At 43.9% G+C, this 21029-nt stretch overlaps 1 protein-coding gene and 1 long non-coding RNA gene across 3 annotated transcripts in view; both read right to left on the reverse strand.

Annotated features, from left to right (window-relative positions):
* Positions 1–535: 535 nt before the first annotated feature.
* LOC116804351 lies at positions 536–1781 on the reverse strand. 2 transcript variants are annotated; one of them, XR_004364334.2, is made up of 3 exons: positions 1721–1781; positions 1399–1628; positions 536–1339 (listed from the first exon to the last, which is right to left on the reverse strand). It is a non-coding gene; the product is annotated as an uncharacterized LOC116804351 (long non-coding RNA). The 2 variants fall into 2 exon arrangements; XR_004364333.2 differs by having other exon boundaries at positions 1399–1767.
* Positions 1782–8087: 6306 nt separating this feature from the next.
* The window catches only part of LOC6582117 (titin), a 128460-nt gene continuing 115518 nt past the window's right edge, over positions 8088–21029 (reverse strand). Inside the window, exons 26-37 of the mRNA XM_044009935.1 lie at positions 15304–20667; positions 14994–15035; positions 14680–14931; positions 13600–14568; positions 11834–13501; positions 11627–11768; positions 10552–11567; positions 10174–10479; positions 9867–9971; positions 9604–9798; positions 9240–9542; positions 8088–9157 (exon numbers count right to left, since the gene is read on the reverse strand). Coding sequence (XP_043865870.1) covers positions 8973–9157; positions 9240–9542; positions 9604–9798; positions 9867–9971; positions 10174–10479; positions 10552–11567; positions 11627–11768; positions 11834–13501; positions 13600–14568; positions 14680–14931; positions 14994–15035; positions 15304–20667 — 10547 coding nt within the window. The 3' untranslated portion in view covers positions 8088–8972. The remainder of the gene's footprint in view (positions 9158–9239; positions 9543–9603; positions 9799–9866; positions 9972–10173; positions 10480–10551; positions 11568–11626; positions 11769–11833; positions 13502–13599; positions 14569–14679; positions 14932–14993; positions 15036–15303; positions 20668–21029) is intronic.

Below are 21029 nucleotides of genomic sequence, written 5' to 3' on the forward strand. Positions count from 1 at the left end.
CTGTGTGAAATGGCGAACGGAAGTGCAAAAGTTGTCGCCGGATGTGGAGAGCACAGGTAACAGCTGGCCCAGTGGCGATACCTAAAGCAGCTCGAATCGAACATAATTAGCTCGCAAATTATTCAAGCAGCAATTAAATCGACCCAAAAAGGATAACGGATAATGGATAATTCAGGTTTTCGGCTACTAATTAATCGCAGCTGCCAACGCAATCGAAAATTCAACAAATTGTCAATATAAATTTAATTATGAGCTTAAATCGATATAAACAAAGACCATGAAATAAACCTTATTGTTTACTGGCAGAAGATACCCTGTATGGCAGAGAGAGAGTGAATGTCATTATAGATAATGAAATGTGTACATTATAGGATACCCTATATTGCTTTGAATAGTTTAATATAGAAGAATATATTATAGTAGAGTATAAGTTATATATAAGTTAAAGCACATTCACATCTACTGGTAAGTATTGAACAATACTTATGCGAAGATACCCTGTAAACTGTTTGCTAAAGATTAATACTACAGTTTATACTAAGGAATAGTATGATCTATTATGAGTAATAGTGCGAGTAGAGTTGTTGTGCATAGTATTATAGGGTATATAATGGCCTCACTAATGCTTGGCCTGCTCTCGCTAATTGAACTCTATGCACATGCAACTTCATTTAAAGCCAACCCTGCTTCACGCTCGCCCTGTAGCTACAGGGCTTACAAATGGGGGCTGTTATAGTTAAAGACTTTCAGGCGCCGCAACCTTCTCTCGATGCGTTTCGCCTGCCCCACGTTCCACGCTTCACGCCCCGTACAACCTGAGCTGCAGTCAATGGGCGACTGGGAACTTGCAACTTGGCTTGCAGCGGCGCTGCGTTGCGGGTAAGCATGCATGTCAAGCACATAGCCATACTGCAAAGTTTGTTGTCCCAGTTGCAGCTGCACTTGTAAGTTGCATTGCTCGCCCGTCAGCTGCACGTGTGTGCGAGGGTGCGAGGGTGTGTGGGTGTGTGCATGGGGAGTTGGGGGGATGGTCGCATGTCGCTCCAAGCAGCGCCTTGGTGGCCTCGTTTCATTTTCTTATGCAATAATTAAGTGAGTGCCAAGCAGAGTCAAGCGTGAAGCGCAACGCGTTCTCATTTGCTATCAAATTCATGCGTAACGTAATTGTGAAGGGACGAACAAGCCTGCAATTGTGTGTGTGTGCGTGTGTGTGTGTGTGTGAGTGAAAAATATTTTGGCCAAAGCCTGTGTAAACTTCGCACGCATGAGAAATCAAAAGCAGCTGCTACGCCAGTCTGCCCTTAAGTGCCACAAGTGGCTGGGAAAATAGCGCAAGAAACTGTAAAAAAGGGAACAAATTACAACAAATGTGCAACACGAGCAGAGCCTGCAACTCACTTTGTTTGCCTACACATTGTCGAAGCTGCGGGCCTCTTCAGTCTATCAAGAACAGCTGAAGAACTTGAACTACATATATGATTCGCTATACGCATATTGCCAAGAAAATTAAATTTGATAGGATGAATGAGAAATGATAACAACATGTTATATATAAATATGATATATGTAGTACATAGGCAGGGTATCCTAAGAGTTTGTCAGTTCCAGCGAGATGGCGAGATCCTTGGCTAATATTAAATTTAATATTCATTTAACATTGCTGAATTTTAAATTGAAAACTTCTTCTACAAATACTTCGAATGTATTTATGAAAACTCACACAAACTTTGACAAAATCCACTGCTAACGACTCTAAATTCCATGTTGTATATGGAGTGAACTTTTGTTATTTCTATTAAATTATTTTCATTTCCCACGCACAATCAAATTTCTAAACAAGTTGCTAAAGTAAACCAACTTCGGCTCGAGGCGTAAGTCAATAAAACTTATCTACAATAACGGAATTCAGCGACTGTGTAGCCATGTGAACAGCTTTAAGTTGGTGCCGGGCTAACTATACGCTTAAATACACATGCGAGTACGGATGGCTCGTGGCGCTCGTAGTTTTCATAACAAGGACACGTAAACAGCCACAACACGCATTCACTTAGATGGCCATCAAAATGCGAGCACTTGAAATCAAATTTAAACATCTATACTTGAGTGTGAGTGTGTGTGGGTGAGGGTGAGGGTGAGTAAATTCTTGCACGACAGACAGTTGCTAGCGCCAAGTGTGAGCGTGTGCACGTGTGTGTGTGCTGGTGTGGGTGTGGGTGGGTCGGTTTTTAGTTTTTGCTGCTGCGACACGTAGTTCCGCTCATAAGCCAAAGGCGAGCTTGGCAAGGGCGCAAAAATATTTTGAGCATTGTAACGAGATAATATTTTACCATCATACGATATTCGTGCAAGTCGCTGTTCTTGCGCCGCAGTTAAATGATATTACCTGTAGCAACATCAACCTGACAGCCAGTCAGTCAGGAAGGTAGCCACCACGACGAAGACGACGACGTCAACGACGTGCCCAACTAACGGAAACCGGATGTGCTGGCTTGGCAGTTGTGAAGTGATGTTTAGGCCGGGCCAACGACTGCGACTGCGACTATAGCTACGACTATGGCTACGTTGCTCGCTGCGCTTGCTCGCTCAACGTGCAAAACTTGCCCATAGGCATCATCGAGTGCCGCATTTTATGGCTGTGGTCGTCTGTGCAAGTGCGCCCAGCTCTGGCTCTGACTCTGGCTCTGGCTCTGGCTCTGGCTGTAGTTATTATGGCCCACAGGCCCCTCAGCCGCATAGCCACGCATTTTCTATCCATCTATCCGCACAGACTTTGGACGCACTCGACGCCCTTGGGGGCAACAGCTGCCTATAAGTTGTGGCAGCATAAATCGCTGCTCAACTTGTCAGACCTCGGCCCGCCTCCTGCTCAGCGGCAATCTCCTTAGCTTATAACTATATTGTGGAACAATAAAGCCATATTGGCAATTTAATGTGCTGCAAAGTATTCGTAGATCTCTAGAACGACAGCACGCATACGACACGTTGGCCGCCTGTGCGCAGTGCATTCTAAGCAGCTTAACCGTGCCAGCACGGCTATAATTCTCACATCGATTGCTCGATAAGCACGTAAACAGCCTGCAGAGGACTGTGCTCCCACTCGCAGTGCGAAACGTTGTCAAATGGCAGCTGGAGCTGTAGCTGTAGCTGAAGCTAGAGCTGCAGCTGCAACGAGAATGCAGCTGAATTGAGCTTTGTTTGCTGTTGCATGCATATCTTGGTCGATAAGTCCAACACGTTTGTACACATACATATATATGTATATAGATACATAAGAACTTCATTTTCAGCTGAATAATTCGCTTGCCAAATGAAAACCTGGCACAAAACCTTTTTTTCTGGTAGCTCTTAAAATTTAAGCGAGGGTCGCGCTTCTGCCTGCTGCTGCTGCTGCTGTTGCTGCTGCTGCTGCTGCTGTTGCTGCTGCTGCTGCTGCTGCTGCTGCTGTTGCTGCTGCTGCTGCTGGGGCTTGCTTCTATAGTTATTTGCATATTTGCGTTGCAATTTTCGTTACAGCTTGTAAATTTGGCTTTATATGCAAGGTGCAAATCTGTTTAGCGTACCTGGGCTGCCCTGCCACTGCCTGCAGCGCCACAAAATGGAGGCGCATTAGGATGCATTTATGCAAAGGCCAATGGAACTGGCGCAAAATTAAGTCAACGGTGTGTAAAGTAGCTGCAAGCCGACATCTAACAGTTTGCTTAGCTCAAGTTGTGGAATGGAGTAATAGACCTGGGCAGGGGGTAAAAAGGGTCGCCAAATTATGAAATCAACGCAAAATTGAAACTTTGAAGGTCGCTGGGTAATCTGCGGCCATTTGCATTAGGGAAATTCCTTTTATGATTGCTTCTTGAATGTATCGGATGAGTTGGTTATGCTCGTAAATGTCAAAGCGCTTTATAATGCGAGCTAATCAGTCAAACTGCCAAATCAAGGCGAGCGCTGGCTGGTCGGGTCTGAATAAAAATGCAAATGGCTGACTGGTCCGCACACAACTTTTATGGGCACATTATAAACTAAATTGGGGAATGGGGCCGGAGTGCCGCAAAAGTCCATAAAACAAACATCAGCAGCCAACAGCACCTAGTTAGGCTGTAAAACTTCTCGAAGAGCGAAACGAAATACAAATAAATTTCAGTTCATTGCCAGTTGCTGTTGTTGTTGTTGTTGTTGTTGTTGTTGATGCTGTTGATTTTTGAAATTGCCAAACAATACACCGAAGGAAACCATAAAATCAGTGTCGGTGCAAACAGAGAAGACACCTAAATAACTATAAAGCTCGCTCGGGCAAATGAATTAATTTATGCTTAGGCAACGCGGCGTATGCGCAATGTCGAAAATTTCATTTGTGGGTGTGGGTAATGAATTATGAAAGCATTTGTGCTGCCAGAGACGTGCTAATAACTAAAGTCAACGCAAGCTAATGCTGTTGACACCACACACATTCACACTCAAACTCACTCATACACAGATACTAGCTTGACATTACGAATACGACACGTTGAGCGCATTTTGGTAAAATGCCAATTGACTTTAATTGCGCTACCTTAAAAAGTCATGCATGTATGTTACACGAAAGTTTAGTAAATATTACTATGTGTGTGAGTGTGAGTGTGTGTGTGTGTGTGTGTGTGTGTGTGTGTGTGTGTGTGGAAAACATGATGGTCCATTGAAATGTCAGCAGCTGTAGAGCAGCAGTCGAGGCAGTTTCACTAGTTTCTGGCTGGAAGCCATACTCTGTCCTTGCATTGCACTCTACAGAATTGACTCGCTGCCCTGCTGCTGCTACTGCAGTTGCTGCTGCACAGCTGTGTGAAATTTAATTTTCAGCACACTTGATTTTTAAATGGTGCCCCAAGGAGGAGAGGTGGGCAGATAATTTGTACCAAAAATGTCTCCATTAAATCGTAAAGTGTAAGAATATTTTCACTGGCCTCAGCGAGCTGTTAAATGTTATGAATTGGCTAGCAAAATGGGTGGAGTGCATGTTAAATGCGTTTGTCGCTGCAGTCAAAGGAAAGGATATGGCAGAAAGAACATTGTGTACATACATATCAGCAGGCAGCATCCAGCCTGTATTGCAGCTGTAGCAGTAGCTGTAGCTGTAGCTGCCCGAAGGACATGCTGAATGCGTGTGCAATCTGGCAATAAATATTTTATATTTACAGTATGCTCTGCTGTGTGCTGGGTATATCGATTCTGGAGCTTACGCTAAGCAGATCATGCAAATATCTGAGGCAATACCTTGTCGTATATAGATATATGGAGATACCTTTCAGCCAGATAAGAGTAAGAGATTCGCTGAAAATCTCTTAGCTCCTACAAACAGTTGCAAGTCATGGACACAATAGAGCAAGAGCTCTTCGCCTCGAGCGCTTTGCTCAGAGAGTAAAAACATTTTCTTAATTTTCCTCAAGTCCTGCTCACATTTATACATGTACAGCTATCGACCCTATCGGACCGGCTGCAGGCAGGAAGCCAACACTCAGCTGCAGTTTCTTTTCTTTTCGCTTTTTTGTGGCTGTAGTTAATGGGCGTGGTTCATGGCTCCGGGCAGAGCTGTTGGGCAATTATACATACAGCTATTTCGGCTGTCATGTTGGTGCTATTCGGGGACCATGTAGACCCGTAAATAACTGCGCAGATACTTTTATAATGTAACCCACTTCTACAAAGCATCAGTTAATCTGCAGCCCAGCGACTCTTTCGGCTGCTTAATTCCCTGCCATAAACATGAAACTAACATTTTATGATACATCTTTCGTCAGGGCAATTACGAGTGTATGTACGCATGCATCTATAAAATACGTACGAACAAGTATAATAAATGCGCCTAATGTTATCTCTAGGCATTGCATTTAGCCAGTTTAATCTGCTCGTTTGAGTAGGTATATGTACGACAAAGTAGTCGACTTTGCAGCTCTTTCAGCTATAAACAAATTATATTCATTTATTTTTTATTATTTCTGGCTATTCCAAAGCTCGTATATAACTTTGTCAATAAACCAAAAATTCTCATAAAAGAATTTTAATGTCAATTCAATATAAAGCAGAACTTAAGCAGGGTATCTACTAGCAGTATATTCCCGTCTGACTATTCATAATTCTTATTAACATTCAAGCTGATTATAATTGATATAGTTGAGTCTTTTGAAACTGTGCGAAATCGTAGAATTCAATTTATATCCAAGTCTATCCAGCGTATTAAAAGAAGAATTACCATCTATAGTGATTGCTCCTCTTCTATACTGCGACCTACAGCTTATATGATGTTCATTATCATTAATTGTAGGCGTTCATCTGCCGTCTGCTTACTTAATATTTTCGTAATTTCTGTCAAATTGAAAACCTGATTAATTAAGATTTGTGTCTTTGATTTGCTAATTTGCCTGATATCAGTGCCAAAATGTAACTGATTTCCACTTCCTCACAAGTTGATAATTCAATTTGCTTGACACAATCCCACACACACACACACACACACACACAGAGAGAAGACAATAGCAACATCTGTTTTAGCATTTAGGCATGACTGGATGTCGAGAAGAAGTGGCTTTGCCATGCCATTATCGTTTATTATTTTGGCAACTAATTAGGCAAACTTTTTGCTGTCTCTTTGTTTTATTTGGTACGTCTTTGGTTGGGTTTGGTTTCGTCTGGCTTCGTTTGGTTTTTTTTTTTTTTTTTTCGGGCAGCCTAGCACGTTTGACGAGCCGTGTCAGGGCAAAAGTATAGCCTCAATTTTCTACGTGCAGACCATAAAGTTGATGTGTAATTTGGTTTTTACAAGCAATACGGCCAACTTGCCGAATGCTATTACAAGTTTTCAATTGTGTTAGGCCGACTTTCTGGCCAAGTTTGGAGTGCGGCATTAATAAACCATAACTAATGGGCATGCGAGTCTGACGACTGACAGCAGCTTAAAGACAATGGCGAGCACAGCAAACATTTTGTGCAATTCTGCAAAATTTAAGTTTGCAAAATGTTGAGCTTAGCTGGCGGCTGGAATTTAATACACAACAAGCACAAATCGAATGAAGCGCATAAAAAGCAAACAAGTAAATGAAATTTCCGCTCGTGTGCCGGGCATAGGAAGCCCTCGAAATAAGCGACAGGAGCTGGCCAAAGGACCAGCATGAGGACAAAGACGAGGACGCGGACGAGGGCGAGGACAAGAACGAGCTCCCACAGCGACTGGTCGATCGCTTAGTGGCAACACTAAATATGCTTCCTGCCTGACTGCCAGCCTGAATGCCGGTATCAATAGCAGCTCTAGGTGTTGCTACACATATATATATATATATATATATGTATAGCAAGCACTAGTAAAGATGGCTTTGTATTGTTATTTTGTTGTTACTCTCTGGACAGGTGCAGGCAGTGAGGCAGCCAGGTGAAGTGTTTGCTGTTCGTTTGTTATTGTGCAGTTTAAAGTGCCCGGAAATATGTTTAGCTTTATGAATCCATTTAGAGCTTAACTCCTGGCGTATACCCACGCCCAGTTGGCATTCTCTGATGCCCAATCAGCTTAGTGTAAATTACAGTTGTGGCCGCAGCAGAAAGTTATTTGCCAGGCAAAGTAACTACCACATAGAGCATTTTAGATAATATCTTTTGATTAGTGGCAACCGCAAAAACTTTAATTAAATTCGCACACAATTCTCCCTCTCTCTCTCAGTTTCCCTCTCTCTCTCTCTCACTTTTTGGGTGTATGGAAACTTTGTGCCCATGTCACCAGATAAGTTCATCGACGCGTAACTGTAGCCTAGTGTCGGCATCTCCTTTCCCTGTCTTCCTCCCCCACTCACACTCTCACCATCTCCCTCTCTATCTCTCTCTCTTCCATCTGTAGTTTTAGGTCCTGCACACGCATGTCAGACTGGGCAGCTGGTAGCTGCCATTGTTTGGCTGTCGACTTTAAGTTTTAGAATAAAAACTTAATAGAAAACTTTGCCAGAGCAAACTTACCGTTAACTTCGGCTTTTCTTTGGAGTCGGCCAAAACTAACTAATGAATTAATTAGTTGATTTTTCGTGCTCAACTGCGCAAAAGTTGTGTTCGGCCCGAGCTAAACCACTTGAAGTTGTTCGTTCAAAATTTATTCATATTTATTTTATTTTTCATTTGTTTTCTTTCTTTCATTTTTTTCAGTTTAAAGTCATGTTGGGCTCTTCCACAAAATATATGTATAGAAGTATAGTTATGTAACCCTCTGGATGTCATAAATTTGCTCACACAGCAAGCACACGGCAAGGGCAAGGGACAGTCAGCGCGACGCACAACATAACACAACAAACACACACAGACACACACCCAGACAGACAGATACACACACACAGGCACACAGCGTACTCGTAACTCATATCGAATTGCACCATTTGTTGTTTGTCTCCCTAGAGGATATTGAATCACTTGCGTTGTGTTCTTGTGGCTGTTCCTGTTGCTGTTGCTGCTGTTGTTGTTGTTGTTGTAGCTGTTGCTATTGAATGTCGGTTGTTGGCTGTTGTCCGTTGACTGTCCTGTGCCCGATGCGCGTCGTGTGCTGGCGCAAATGTCATGGCATTTTATCGTTTGACGCTTTCGAATTTGATAAATTTATCACAGCTTACAAAAATAAAGCGCAGGAAATCATACGAATTTATGCAAATTATAAAGAAATTCCTTTCATAGTTTATGTAATGGGCCAATGAGCTCACAGGCCAACAGCCACGTTCACGCACTCAAACATCAAGTTTGTCTTCGCTCGCCCCAGTCTGTCTCAGTTTCGTGAACATCGCTGTTGCCGGACGCATCGCATTTGCCGAACATTACATGCCCTTTACAATGGGTGTATTACGAGTACAAAAAAAAGCTAAAAAAGAAGCTAAATAAAAAGTCAAGAATTCATTAAAGTACAATTGAAATAAACTTAACCTAACCTAAGTTTCATTCGTTTTGTCATGGCTATTTTTGTTGGTTTACGTTCATGTCTCTGTCTATTTGGAGCCCTTCTTCTTCTTGGGCATTTGCGCCCAGAGCCGGAAGAAGTACTCGTCGCGTTGAAGCAGCCTGCCCCGGGCATACGAGTGTATGTCCGCATCCATATTGTGATCCCGCAGCCAGGAGGATGTGTTGCATGTGCTCATCTCTGTGCGCGGCTCGTCGGGCAGGCTGGCATGACCTGCATCACATGAAAGTTATTGGTGTGAGTGTTGGCGTTAGTTATGCTGTAAATCTGTGAGATAATAAACATTTCTACATACCGGCTGTCATCACTTTGTAGGGCTCCTCCGATTCGAGCGGCTCACTGAGGCCAATCTCGTTCTTGGCGAGAATGCGTATCATGTACTCGTGATTCTCTTGCAGGTCTCTTATCTGGAATTTCTGCACCCCGGCTGGCACCCGACCGACCTCAATCCACATGGACTTCTTCATGTCACGTATGGCAATGTGGTAGCCGAGCAGTGGCGCACCACCATCTGACTCGGGTATACCCCATTCGAATACGTGTGCATTGGCCGCTAGCACTCGGGCCTCCAGTGGAGCAGTCGGTGGCGATGGTACAGCTGGTTCAAGAGTGGAAACCAATTAGAGCTGCGCCAAGCTGTCTAGCCAAGCTCAACTTACTTGCGTGTGTCTTCAGCGATATGCTCTCCGTGACGGCTGGTGCACCTAATCCAACCTCGTTCTCCGCTGACACACGGAACCAATACTCGCACTTGTCCTTCAGATTGTCTATGGTGTAATGCAGCTGATGGGCATCCAGGGTGATGACCTTTGTCCAGCTGGTCGATGTTGAAGAGCGCTTCTCCACGCAATAGCCTGCGGATACGCACATTGATTGATTCTATTTCTGTTTCCATTTGGTAATTTGATATTATATATGTCACCTGTAATTTCGGAACCTCCATTTCGGGCTGGCACCTCCCAGTCGAGTGTTACGCTGCGGCTTGTCACATCCGGCGCTCTCAGATTTTGCGGAGGCGAAGGCGGCGCTAGAGTGGGAAGCATTAAAGCGATTATTGATATAAAAATACGATTGCAATTCCACGGAAGCTATCACGTACCCAAGTTTTCATTGTTATTCGCTGTTTAATAATTATTTTTGCAAAGCGAGGCATTAGTGCGCGTTAAGGGAGAAAGCAGTTTGCAAAGCAAATTAAGCAATTATCATTATTTGTTGCGTCCATCACTTACTTATCTTGCGTCCAACGACAATCTTCTCAGTTGTCTCGAACGCGTCGCTGGTGCCAACCTCGTTTCGAGCGTAGATTCGGAACAGATAGCCCTTGTTTCTCACAACGTTGTCAACTTGAATGTTTGTTACAGTGCCCGTCGTAGTGCCCAAGGAGCGATAAACGGTTTCAGTCTCTTCCCTTATTTCCACAATGTACTCAATTATCTTGGAGCCACCGTCGCTCTCCGACGGCTCCCAGGACAATGTGAACGAAGTGTCGTTCATGCCGGACACCGACGTGGGATCACGTGGTGGAGTTGGTTTCTCTGTTTATAGGAGGAAAGGAATATTTGCTTTTATTAATTTGCTCTCTGTTAATGATATTGTAGAATACATACCAAACTTCCTGGTTATGGTCACAGGCTCACTCTCAGTTGGTTCAGATTCGCCTATGGGATTGACAGCCACCACTCGGAACATGTACTGTGCATTCATGGAAAGTTTTTGAATGGCATACGAGTTGATGTCCTTGTCGAAGTCGGAAACCTTCATCCAAACTTTGTTCTGTAGATCGCATTTCTCCAGCGTATACTGCTTAATCTCCATGCCGCCATCGTCGACTGGTGGCGTCCATTCCAGGATGATCGAGTCCTTTTTGACGTCCTTAACCTCCAAGGACTGTGGCCGGCTTGGCTTGTCGATCACTTGAACCGTGCATTCCGCATAGCTGGAGCCCGATTCATTGCTGGCCGTCACCTTGTAGCGGCCAGAGTGTTCGCGAGTTATCTTCTTAACGGTATAGATGGAACTGGTCTCTGTGGTTTCGATCGTGACTTCCTTGGTGGACTTCTGTTCGACCGTCTCCTTGTGCCAGGTCACAGTCGGCTGTGGATAGCCGCGAACTGTTGCCGGAATGGTGAGAGTGCTGCCAGTGCGCAGTTTCTGGGACAAGTATTTGTCCTCGATTTCAACGGTTGGCTTCTGCTGCAGCTTCAGTCTGCACGACGTCTCCACGGAGCCCTTCTCATTCGTGGCCACGCACGTGTAGGTGGCCTCAGTCTCAATAGTTGTCTTTTCAATTGTGTACTTGGCAACGCGATTCTCGTAGCGCACGCTGCTCGACTCAAATACTTTGCCATTCTTCTTCCATGTGACAGTTGGCTCTGGAATGCCGCCAAACACACAGGACATGGTCACCTCCTTGTTCAGATCGCTGACAATATCCTGCAGAGGCTCCCGTACGCTGGGTGCTTCGGTCTCAACCTTTGGCACCAGGCGTATGGGCGACGAGATGGGTGAGGGCGGGGATGGACCAACTTCGTTGACGGCAATCGAGCGGAACACGTACTCCGTATCTATCTTCAGCTTGCTGATGGTGTAAGTTGTGTCCTTAATCTTGCGTATCTCAGTCCATCTATTGGAGTTGTCCGTTTAGTTTGATTTCAGATCATTTATCATAAAAAAGCTACTTACTTTTCTTCTTTCACATCATGATACTCCAGAATGTATTCAATGATTTCAGATTTGCCATCATCTTCAGGCGCCTTCCAATAAAGCGTTATTGAATCGTGCATCACCTCCAGAGGCTGTGGCGTGCCTGGCGCCGCGGGTTTACCTAAAGTTTTGACACAGGTCTCAGTTTACGCATCGCTTAATTTGTAATTAATTTTATATACTTACGCATAATGAGCAAGTGCAGGCTGGCCTCTGCCTCGCCCACAGGATTCACAAGTTTAACAGTGTACTCGCCCTCGTCATCGTCGACAACCTTCTTGATGGTCAGCGTAGCGGATTGCTCATCAATTGTGGGTATAGTACGCTTTGACTTGGGAATGACAACCTTGCGAGAGGTCCACTCGGCCTCGGGTGTGGGCGCTCCGGTGTACTTGACAGTGAATGTGGCGTCTTCGTTCTCTTTCACTTTGATGGTTTGATCCTTGTCAGAGGTAATCACGGGCGGCAGTTTAAGCTCCTCAACGCATAGCTTGCTGCTGCTTGTGACGTTTTCGGCAACACAGCTGATCTCGCCCGCATCATCATCGTCAGCATCATGGATGACCAAGCGTCTGACGGTGCCCTCCACGAACACTTCATGCTTCTTGTTGGGCTTGATTGGTTTTCCCTTCTTATGCCAGGTAACTTCGACATCGGGCTGGGAGAGCTCAACGGTGAATTCAGCATCTGTGGTCTTGGTGGCCAGCGTGACGTCGGGCAAACGCAGTACAAAGTCTACCAAAGGCTCCTCAACTGTCAGTTTTGCCTTGGAGACCTGGTCGCCAACTTGAATGGTATATTCGCCCACATCTTCGGGCTTAGCCTTAAGAATGCGTAGCGACTGCTTCTTACCATCAATCGTCAGTTGAATGCGTTCATTGAACTTGATTTCCTTGCCGTTCTTGAACCATTTTACCAGAGCATCGCCCTTGCTCAACTCAATATCGAACATGGCATTCTCGCCCTTGGTGACGTTCACGTCCTCCAAGTGCTTCACAATCTCTGGTGGCAGTTCAATGACAGTCAGCTCGGCGCTGCACTCCTGGCCCTCCAGCTTGCACGTGTACTCGCCCTCATCGTGAATTGTGGTATCGCGTATTACCAAGCGTCTTGATTTGCCATCCTTGATGAATTCGCAGTTTTTGTTTTCTGGCGTTATTTTCTCGCCATCCTTGTACCAGGTGACCTCCACGGCTTCGGTTGTCAGCTCAACATCCAGAATCGCCGTGTCTTTTTCGGTGACCTCATAGTCCTCTAGCACCTTAAGGAAGTCCGGCTTACGCTGCAGCACTTCCACAGTTGATTGTGTCTCTTGCTTCTTGACCTTGCACACATAAGTACCAGAATCGCGTAGGTTTGTGTTCCGGATGACCAACTTGTGCGTCTTGCCATCCTCGACGACAACGCGATGATCCATGCCGCTCAGCTCTTTGCCATTGAAGAACCATTTGGTGGACACCACATGAGAGGTTTCGCATTCAAGAGTCAGAGACTGCACCTCCTCAATGGTAATGGTCTTCTTTAATTTCTTGGTAAAGGTCACCTCATCGACCTCAACAATTACACGCGCACCGTGCGATGTTTTGCCAATGGGATTGCTGGCGATGCACTTGTAGTCACCCGAATCAGTTTCCGGATTGGCATCCTTGATAATGAGCTCAATATTTTCACCATCGTAGATCTGTTGGATTCGCTCGTCGGTAAACAGGGGATTGTTGTTGAAAAGCCATTGTACCTCGGGCACTGGATTGCCCGAGACCTTAGCAGGCAAGTGGATCTCGCCCTTTTGTGGCACCGATTGCTCCTCAAAGCGCTCCACAAATAATGGAGGCTCTGCATTGCCACTCGTCGGTTCTAGTAGGAGATAGAGATGGAGATGGTTTGTTTTAATTAATATTTGGGTAAATCGTTGTATATCCAGTTTTCGCTGAACATGAAACAAATCAACTTACCTTCAATTGTAAGATACGCAGTTGTTTCTACACTGCCCAATGGATTGACGGCCTTGACTGTGTACTCGCCCTTCTCCGACTTTTTGGGCGTTATCAGTGTTAGGGTGTGGAGGTCTTTGTCTGATTTGGCATTCTTGATGGGCTTGCCATCCTTGTACCACGTTACCTTTGGCGCTGGATTACCTACAATTTGTGTCGACAGCACAACGCTTTCGCCCTCGCGTATAACCATATTGCGCAGGGGCTCCAGAATTTGTGGAGCCTCCTTGTCCGAAGTGCGTACCTTCAGTGTGATAGGCAAACGAGCTTCACCTTCGCGATTTGTGGCAATCACTTCGTATACGCCCTCCTGTGATTTCTTAACCTTCGTAATATGCACCACACTGCAATACATATGCATATCCGATTCGGTTACAATTCGAACATTCTTAATCTCTTCCTCGTCAATGTCTTCCCCATTGAAGGTCCAAACGATGTCAGGCTCGGGCACCGCAACAAGGCGGCACTCCAAGATTACATTGGTACCTTCATCGACATATTGAGCCTTGGGCTTGCGCGAGAATGTCGGCGGTATGCCCTCGAGAATATCGGCCATGGAAGACTCACGTGACATGCTTCTGCGCGAGAGTGCCGTGGCATCTGAGCCGTGATCCGACAACGGACTCTCGACAATTAACTCTGTTGTACTGGAAGTGAAGCCAGCGGCATTCTTGGCCACGCAAGTGAACTTGCCAGCGTCTTCGGGGAAGACTTCACGAATGATCAGTGTGGCCACATTGTCCTCATCGTAGAACATTTGGAAGTCTTGTGAGGGCTTTATAATGGCTGTCTCGCGGAACCAAGCGATTTGCGGTCGGGGATTACCTTCGACCTTGCATTCGAATTGCACTGTATAACCGTCAGGCGTATGAATTGGTTGCAACTTTTCAATGAAACGCGGTGCAATTGGCTTGTCTTGCGGTCCAGGTCCTTAATAAACGCACAAGTCACAATACATTAAGATAAGTGTTAATAACGTGACGGGACAATGTTAAAACCCCTTGTTAGACAAAAACATTTTGGTTTACATATCATACTTACTTTCAAATACGGGTAGCTTATCGATCTTCTCGTGCAGCTTATTCTGCACGTATTGGGCGTACTCCGCTGGCTCCATAAGATATTGGGCTGGCACCCAACCTTCTTCCTCGGTAATGCTCTTCTTCACATACCACCACTCGGAGCTATGACGTCCAATGACCTGTACCTTTTCACCCTCCACCAAATTAATGGCTTCGTCGTTATCGGCAATGTAATTGCAGATAGAGTACATGATGTTCTCGACTTGAGATTCTGAAATATTTGGAATGTTATTAAATATTTGCTATGTGTATAGAATTGATAACAATATTTACCATCCACATCCATTTCTCTGGTAATGTTAAGAGAAGCGCCATCTGTTCGATAGTAAAAATGTTATATTATTATTCTATAATGTTATAATAAAAGCTATTCTTTGGTGAATTAGATATACATGTATGGTTGGCCACAAAACTAGTTAGTTATGCGTTAGCTACTAACATTTATGTGTGTTGGGTCGTTTTACCTCATTTTTGTTAAGCTATTGCCATATAAGCAGATGCACGATTTGAATTGAATGAGAAATTATTGCAGCCTGATATTTATATAAGTTTCTGAGTTTTAATATAAGCCAAAAGAACTTACCTTCATTGAAAAGCTGTTGCACAACTTTACGCTTCTTTTTGAATGTTAGAGAATCTTCATCATACGTAATTGAATCACGTTTGGCATGTCGAAGGCCAATAAGGAATTGCTCTTCTTCTTCGTCTTGGACTGAATAATGTGGCTTGGGCTGTTTCTTAGGCTTCAGCTTGAAGTCAACCTCATCTGGAGGTAGCTCTTCAACCATGTACTCTTCAGGCTCCTCGACCTCGTCGATGGTATCTTCGTCGTCGTGGATTTCTTCAATTATTGGACCTTCACCATCATCATAATCTTGCACAATTTTAATTCTAGCCTCATCAGTGGCTTCAGAGTAGGTCTTCTTAATTGGTTTCTTAAGTTTCACTTTACCAGACATTGACACTTCTTCTTCGGCATACGAGTCAAGAGCAATATTAAACTCTTGGTCCACATCCTCTTTAGTCTTCGTGGACTTTGCCCGGAAAGTAACATTCTCAACATCAGAGAACTCTGGAATATCCACCTTCTTGCGACGTTTGAGCTTCTTAATAGTGTACTCTTGGTCTTCTTCGTCAGTGATTTGCAATTGTTTTGGTTTGGGCCTTTGGCTAACCACAAATTCTTCAATGTCATCGCCTTCTTCGTATTCTTCTTCCAGTCGCTTTATGGACAGTTCCGCTGCAGCTTCATCGAGGGTTTGAGGCTTCACTGGCCGTTTCTTAAGAACTGTAGCTGCTTCTTCAACGCCTTCGGTAATAGTATGTGGCTTTTTGAACGAGAGACTGAATTCAGTTTCTTCGAGATCTTCAACAGTTGGTTCGAATGGCTTCTTTGGTTTCCTTCGTATTACAACTGCTTCTTCAACGACTTCCTCCTCTTCAATCTCAACTGGTCTCTCCTCAATAACAGTTTGCGTAAGTTGCAGCTCATCTGCAGCTTCTTCTGTTGGTTTTTGAGGCTTCTTCTTCTTCTTGAGCTGCACAGTTTGGTCGGATGTTTCCTCTGTAACCTTCTTTTCTGTTGGCAATTTAACATCTACTGAGAAGTCTTCTTCCTGTACTTCCTTTGGTGCCTTTGGCTTCAAAGTAACTTCAGCAACCACCTCCTCTTCTTCTTCAGGAGCTTTGGGTTTCTTAATTTTGAAAACGGCATCATCAACTGTTTCTTCCGGTGTTGGCTTTTCTGGTTTCTTAATTTCAACTTCCTCGACGACTTCCTCTTCGACAACTACTGGTTCGGGAGCAACTTCTTCTACTACCTTCACTGTCAGCTCTTCAGCAGCCTCCTCAACAGCCTTAGGCTTGGGTTTCTTCTTCGATACTTTTACTTCCTCCTGTACTTCTTCTGTCTTTGGTTTGGGTTTGAGTGTAACTTCGGCTTCAGGCTCTTCAGTCACTTCAGGAACCTTTGGCGTTTTCTTTGGCAATTGTACCTCTTGAATATCTTCAGTCTCTTCTTCTGCTGGAGCTTCAGGTTGGGTTTCCTTGACTGTGAACTGATACTCGGTGGGCTGCTCGACTGGTTTTTCCTCAGGCTTTTCTTCTGGTTTCTCCTCAATTTCTTCCACAATTTCAACTACCTCAGGCTCTGGTGCAGATTCCTCAGTCACAGTGACACTGAGCTCTGCAGCTGCTTCATCCTGTTTTACGGGTTTCTTCGTCTTCTTCTTAATTTTCGCTTCTTCTGTAACCTCTTCAACAGGTTGTTTTTGTTTTATTTCAAAAACGGCTTCAGGCTCTTCTACAACCTCAGGCTCAGGCTTCTTCTTCTTTTGAATAGTGAATTGCTCTTCCGGTAATTCTTCGACAGTTTCTTTTTGTTCTTGAACCTTTTTCTTCTTTGGAATAGTTACTTGTTCTTCTGGCAATTCCTCGATAGTTTCCTTTGGTGCCTCAGATTCTTTAATGCTAAACTGATAGTCTTTCGGCTTTTCTTCAGGTACTGGTTCAGGAACTTCTTCTTCCACTGTTTCGATTTCCTCAATCTCCTGAACAAGCTCTTGTGGCTCAGAAACCTCATCAATAACAGTTATCTTTAGCTCAGCAGCTTCCTCTTCTGTTGGGATTTCGGGTACAATAGTAACGCTTTGAACCGCCTCCACATCATCCACCGATGTTGGAGCAGGAATGCTTACTTGAGCCTCAGGCTCTTCTGTTACCGCTGGTTTCGGCTTCTTCTTGCGGTGAACCTTAACACTCTCTTCGAGAACTTCCTCGACAACTTCACGGGGTGTTTCTTCAATCACTCTGACTTTGAGCTCTTCGAAGGTTTCTGGTTCTTCAGTTATCGGCTCTTCAACCAATTGCTCTTCTGATGGTACTTTCTCTATAGGCTTTTCAACAACTGATTCTTTCACACCTATTTTATATGATTTGTATTCAACACTAGGTGCCGTTTCTTCGATTTGTGGTTCTTCTACCAAGGGCTCTTCAACTACTATCTCTTCAGCAGGCTTTTCAGCTTCAGTTTCCTTCACACCAATTTCATACGACTTATATTCAACAGTAGGAACAGTCTCTTTAATTTCTTCCACAACTTCCTCAATTTCTTCCACTACAGGAACTTCTTGTGGTGTTTCTTCCGTGATTTGGATCTTTAATTCCTCTGCTGCAACCTCCTTGACCTTCTTTTTAGGTTTCTTTGTCTTAATTTCTGCTACCTCGGTAACCTCTTCCACTGGTTTGCTTTCCTTAAGCACAAACTCTGCTTCCGGTTCTTCGGTAGCAGCAATGGAAGGCTTTGCCTTTTTAACAGTAAATTCGGCTGCAGTTGGTTCTTCTGGCTGTTCAATTTGTGAATCAGATACTCGAATTGTATATTCCTTTGGTGTTTCTTCAACAGGAACAGTTTCTTTTTCAACAATTTCAATTTGCTGTTCTTCAACTACAATTTCTTTTGGAGCTACCACTTCTTCAACAACCTTTACATCCTGTGTTATAGCCTCTTCAGTTTTCTTTGGCTTCTTTGTTTTCTTTGGTTTTATTTCAGCTTCCACATGACTCTCTTCAGTCGGCTTTGGTTCTGTTAGGACAAACTCGGCTTCGACTTGTTCTGGTTGCTTTGGCAGTGGAATAAATGTTACTTCGTCAGGAACATCTTCGGTAGGCTGCTCTTCCTGCTGGATTACTTTTTCCGCTTCTGATTCCTTAATGGAAATTTCATAAGAGTCAAACTTCTCTTCTACTTTCGGAGCTGGCTTTTTCAACTTTTCTTTTGGTTTTTCCTCAATTACTTCTGCCGGTTTCATTTGAGGAGCTTCAGTTTCAGTGACTTGGAATTCGAAAGATTTTGGTTGTGATTCTTCAACCTTTTCTTCTTCTTCCACAACCACGATGTCTTCTTCTCTTTGCTCCTCCGGTTGAGCTTCCACAACGTTCACTACATCTTCGACAACCTCCACTGACTTTTCAGCTGGCTTCTTTTTCGACTTCTTCTTTACAACGACTTCAGTTTCCTCAGGTTGTGGTTCAGTTATCTTTAATTCGACTTCGAATTCTTCAATTTCTGGCTGAGGCTTCTGAACGGGTAGCACAACCTCGGCAGTTTCTTCTTCGGGTTCAGGCTGTATTTGTTGTGGCTCCTGTAGAGTGACTTTGAACTCTTCTGGCTGTTCCGGCTTAGGCTTCTTCTTCCTGGTCACAACCTTTTCTTCCACAATTTCCTCAGTGGTTATTTCCTTTTCGTCAAAGTCAATCACCTTAACTAGATGTTCCTTTGGCGCTTCTTCTGGTTCCAGGACAGTTGTGGTAATTCTGTACTCCACTGGTATATCTTCAGGAGCTTCAGTTGGCTGTGGCAGCTCCTCGACGATATCAACTTCAGCTTTTGGAGCTTCTTTCGGTTTCTTCTGTTTCACCTTTACTTCTTTGGGCTTTTCGACATCTTCGGGCTTCGCAGCAATGGCTTCTTCTTCCCTAACTGATATTTCAAATTCTGGCTGCTGCTCTTCTGTTACTTCCTCCTCCTGTTGTTGTTTGGGCTTCGGCTTTGATTTCTTCGTCTTCTTGACTTCATCTTGAGGTATAACTACCTTCTCTTCTGGCGTGGGCTCCGTTACCGTTGCCTCTGCAGTAGTATCTTCAACTACTGGCTCCTCGACAGTCTTCTTGAATGGTTTCAACTTCACTTGAGAATCAGTTTCTTCAGGCGCTTCACTTTCGGGCTTGCGGAACTTAATTTCAGCTTCGGGAACTTCTTCTTCTTCTTTGGGCTTTCCAGGTACGATTTCTGTAATAATCGTTTCCGGTTCAGGCTTTGTTTTTTCCTTGGGCTTATATTTGGTTTTACTGGGCTTCTTCTGCTTTTCTGGTTTCTCCGGCTGATCGACTTGTTCAAGTTCTTCTGGAACGTATTCAGGTTGCTCATAATCAATGGGCTCAAATGGTTCAACCTGTATATCCTGTTCCCTTGGCGTCTTTGGTTGCTCCACGACTGTAACCTCAGCCTTTTCTTTAGGTTTTGCTTCGATTTCTTCTTCAGCTTCCTTGGGCTTTTGTGGTATCTTTTTCAGTGTAACATTTTCTGGAGATTCTTCTTCTTTCGGTTTCTTCTTACCCTTGCCAATCTTAAGCTTTGCATCTTCGGGACTTTCTTCTGGTTTTGGCACCTTTTCAGGCTTTTGGTAAGGTTGCTTTTCTTCAGGTTCCTCCTCGCTACTCACATACTTTTCATACTTTTCAAGCTCGACCTTCTCCAAGTCATCCTTTATCTTCCTAATCTTCTTGGTCTTGTGTGGTTTGAACTTAAGTAGCTCTTCTGCTTCTTCAATATTGCGAGAAAGGTCACCATTCTGCTTAACTGCGCCAATATGGCTTAGCTGTGGTATGAGTGGTGCTGGCGGATACTCAACCATAACCATGCGTGTTTTAAGTCTGAATTTGGGAAGCTGCACAGTTTGTTCTTCTGCTGGTTTTTCCTTGCGTTTTCCCGGCTTTAGCTTCACCGTCTTCGGTACTTCAGTGGCCTCAACGATTGTGACCTTTGTTGGCTTCTGCTCTTTTTGTTCAATTTTCATTGGTTCGAGGCTAGCAAACTCTGGCTTCAGTTTCTTGGGAACATCGAAATCGATCTTCTCATATTTCTCCAACTCTGTTTTCTCGATTTCTTGCTCAAGCAGTTTTTGTATTAATTCGTCGTGCTCATTAGTCTTCTTTTTCACCACCTTCTTTTTCTTAGTCTTTGGCTTTGTGACATCCTCCACAGTGCTTTCCGTAGTCGGCCTCTCATCCTCCTCTTCTTCTTCGACGATTGGTTGAGACTCTTCGATTTCGGCAACCTCATCGATCACTCTAACTTCCAAAATTTTCTCGGGCTGCTCTTCTTTTTCTTCAGGCTCTTCATCAATTATGCTTATGTGATAATCCTTATAAGCCTCGGGTGCTTCACCTGTTATAGAAATTTGTATTTTAAGTAATATACAATTCTTGTAGCTACATAATGAATCCGTGCATTGCCTTCGCGGAAGAATGCAAGCAAATCGTTGAGCTTGATCAATATTTAAATATTTACAGCAGTTTTACGAAAATAATAGAACGCTGTCCAATATAAAATAAACTTCCTAGATGTATTAAAAACTAAACATATAAGTATTTGGAACAGTTAGTCATTTTATAAATATAAACGGAATACAGTTTAGAGGAGGCAAACAAGAATCTTAGTAGACCTTTTTTTTAATATAAGAGCATGCATTTGGGTGTTATAATATATTGGATAAGTGTGTTTATGTGGGTATAAATAATAAAATATAT

The sequence above is a fragment of the Drosophila mojavensis genome, unplaced genomic scaffold (assembly GCF_018153725.1).
Source record: "Drosophila mojavensis isolate 15081-1352.22 unplaced genomic scaffold, ASM1815372v1 contig_74, whole genome shotgun sequence".
Classification (NCBI taxonomy): Eukaryota; Metazoa; Arthropoda; class Insecta; order Diptera; family Drosophilidae; genus Drosophila; species Drosophila mojavensis.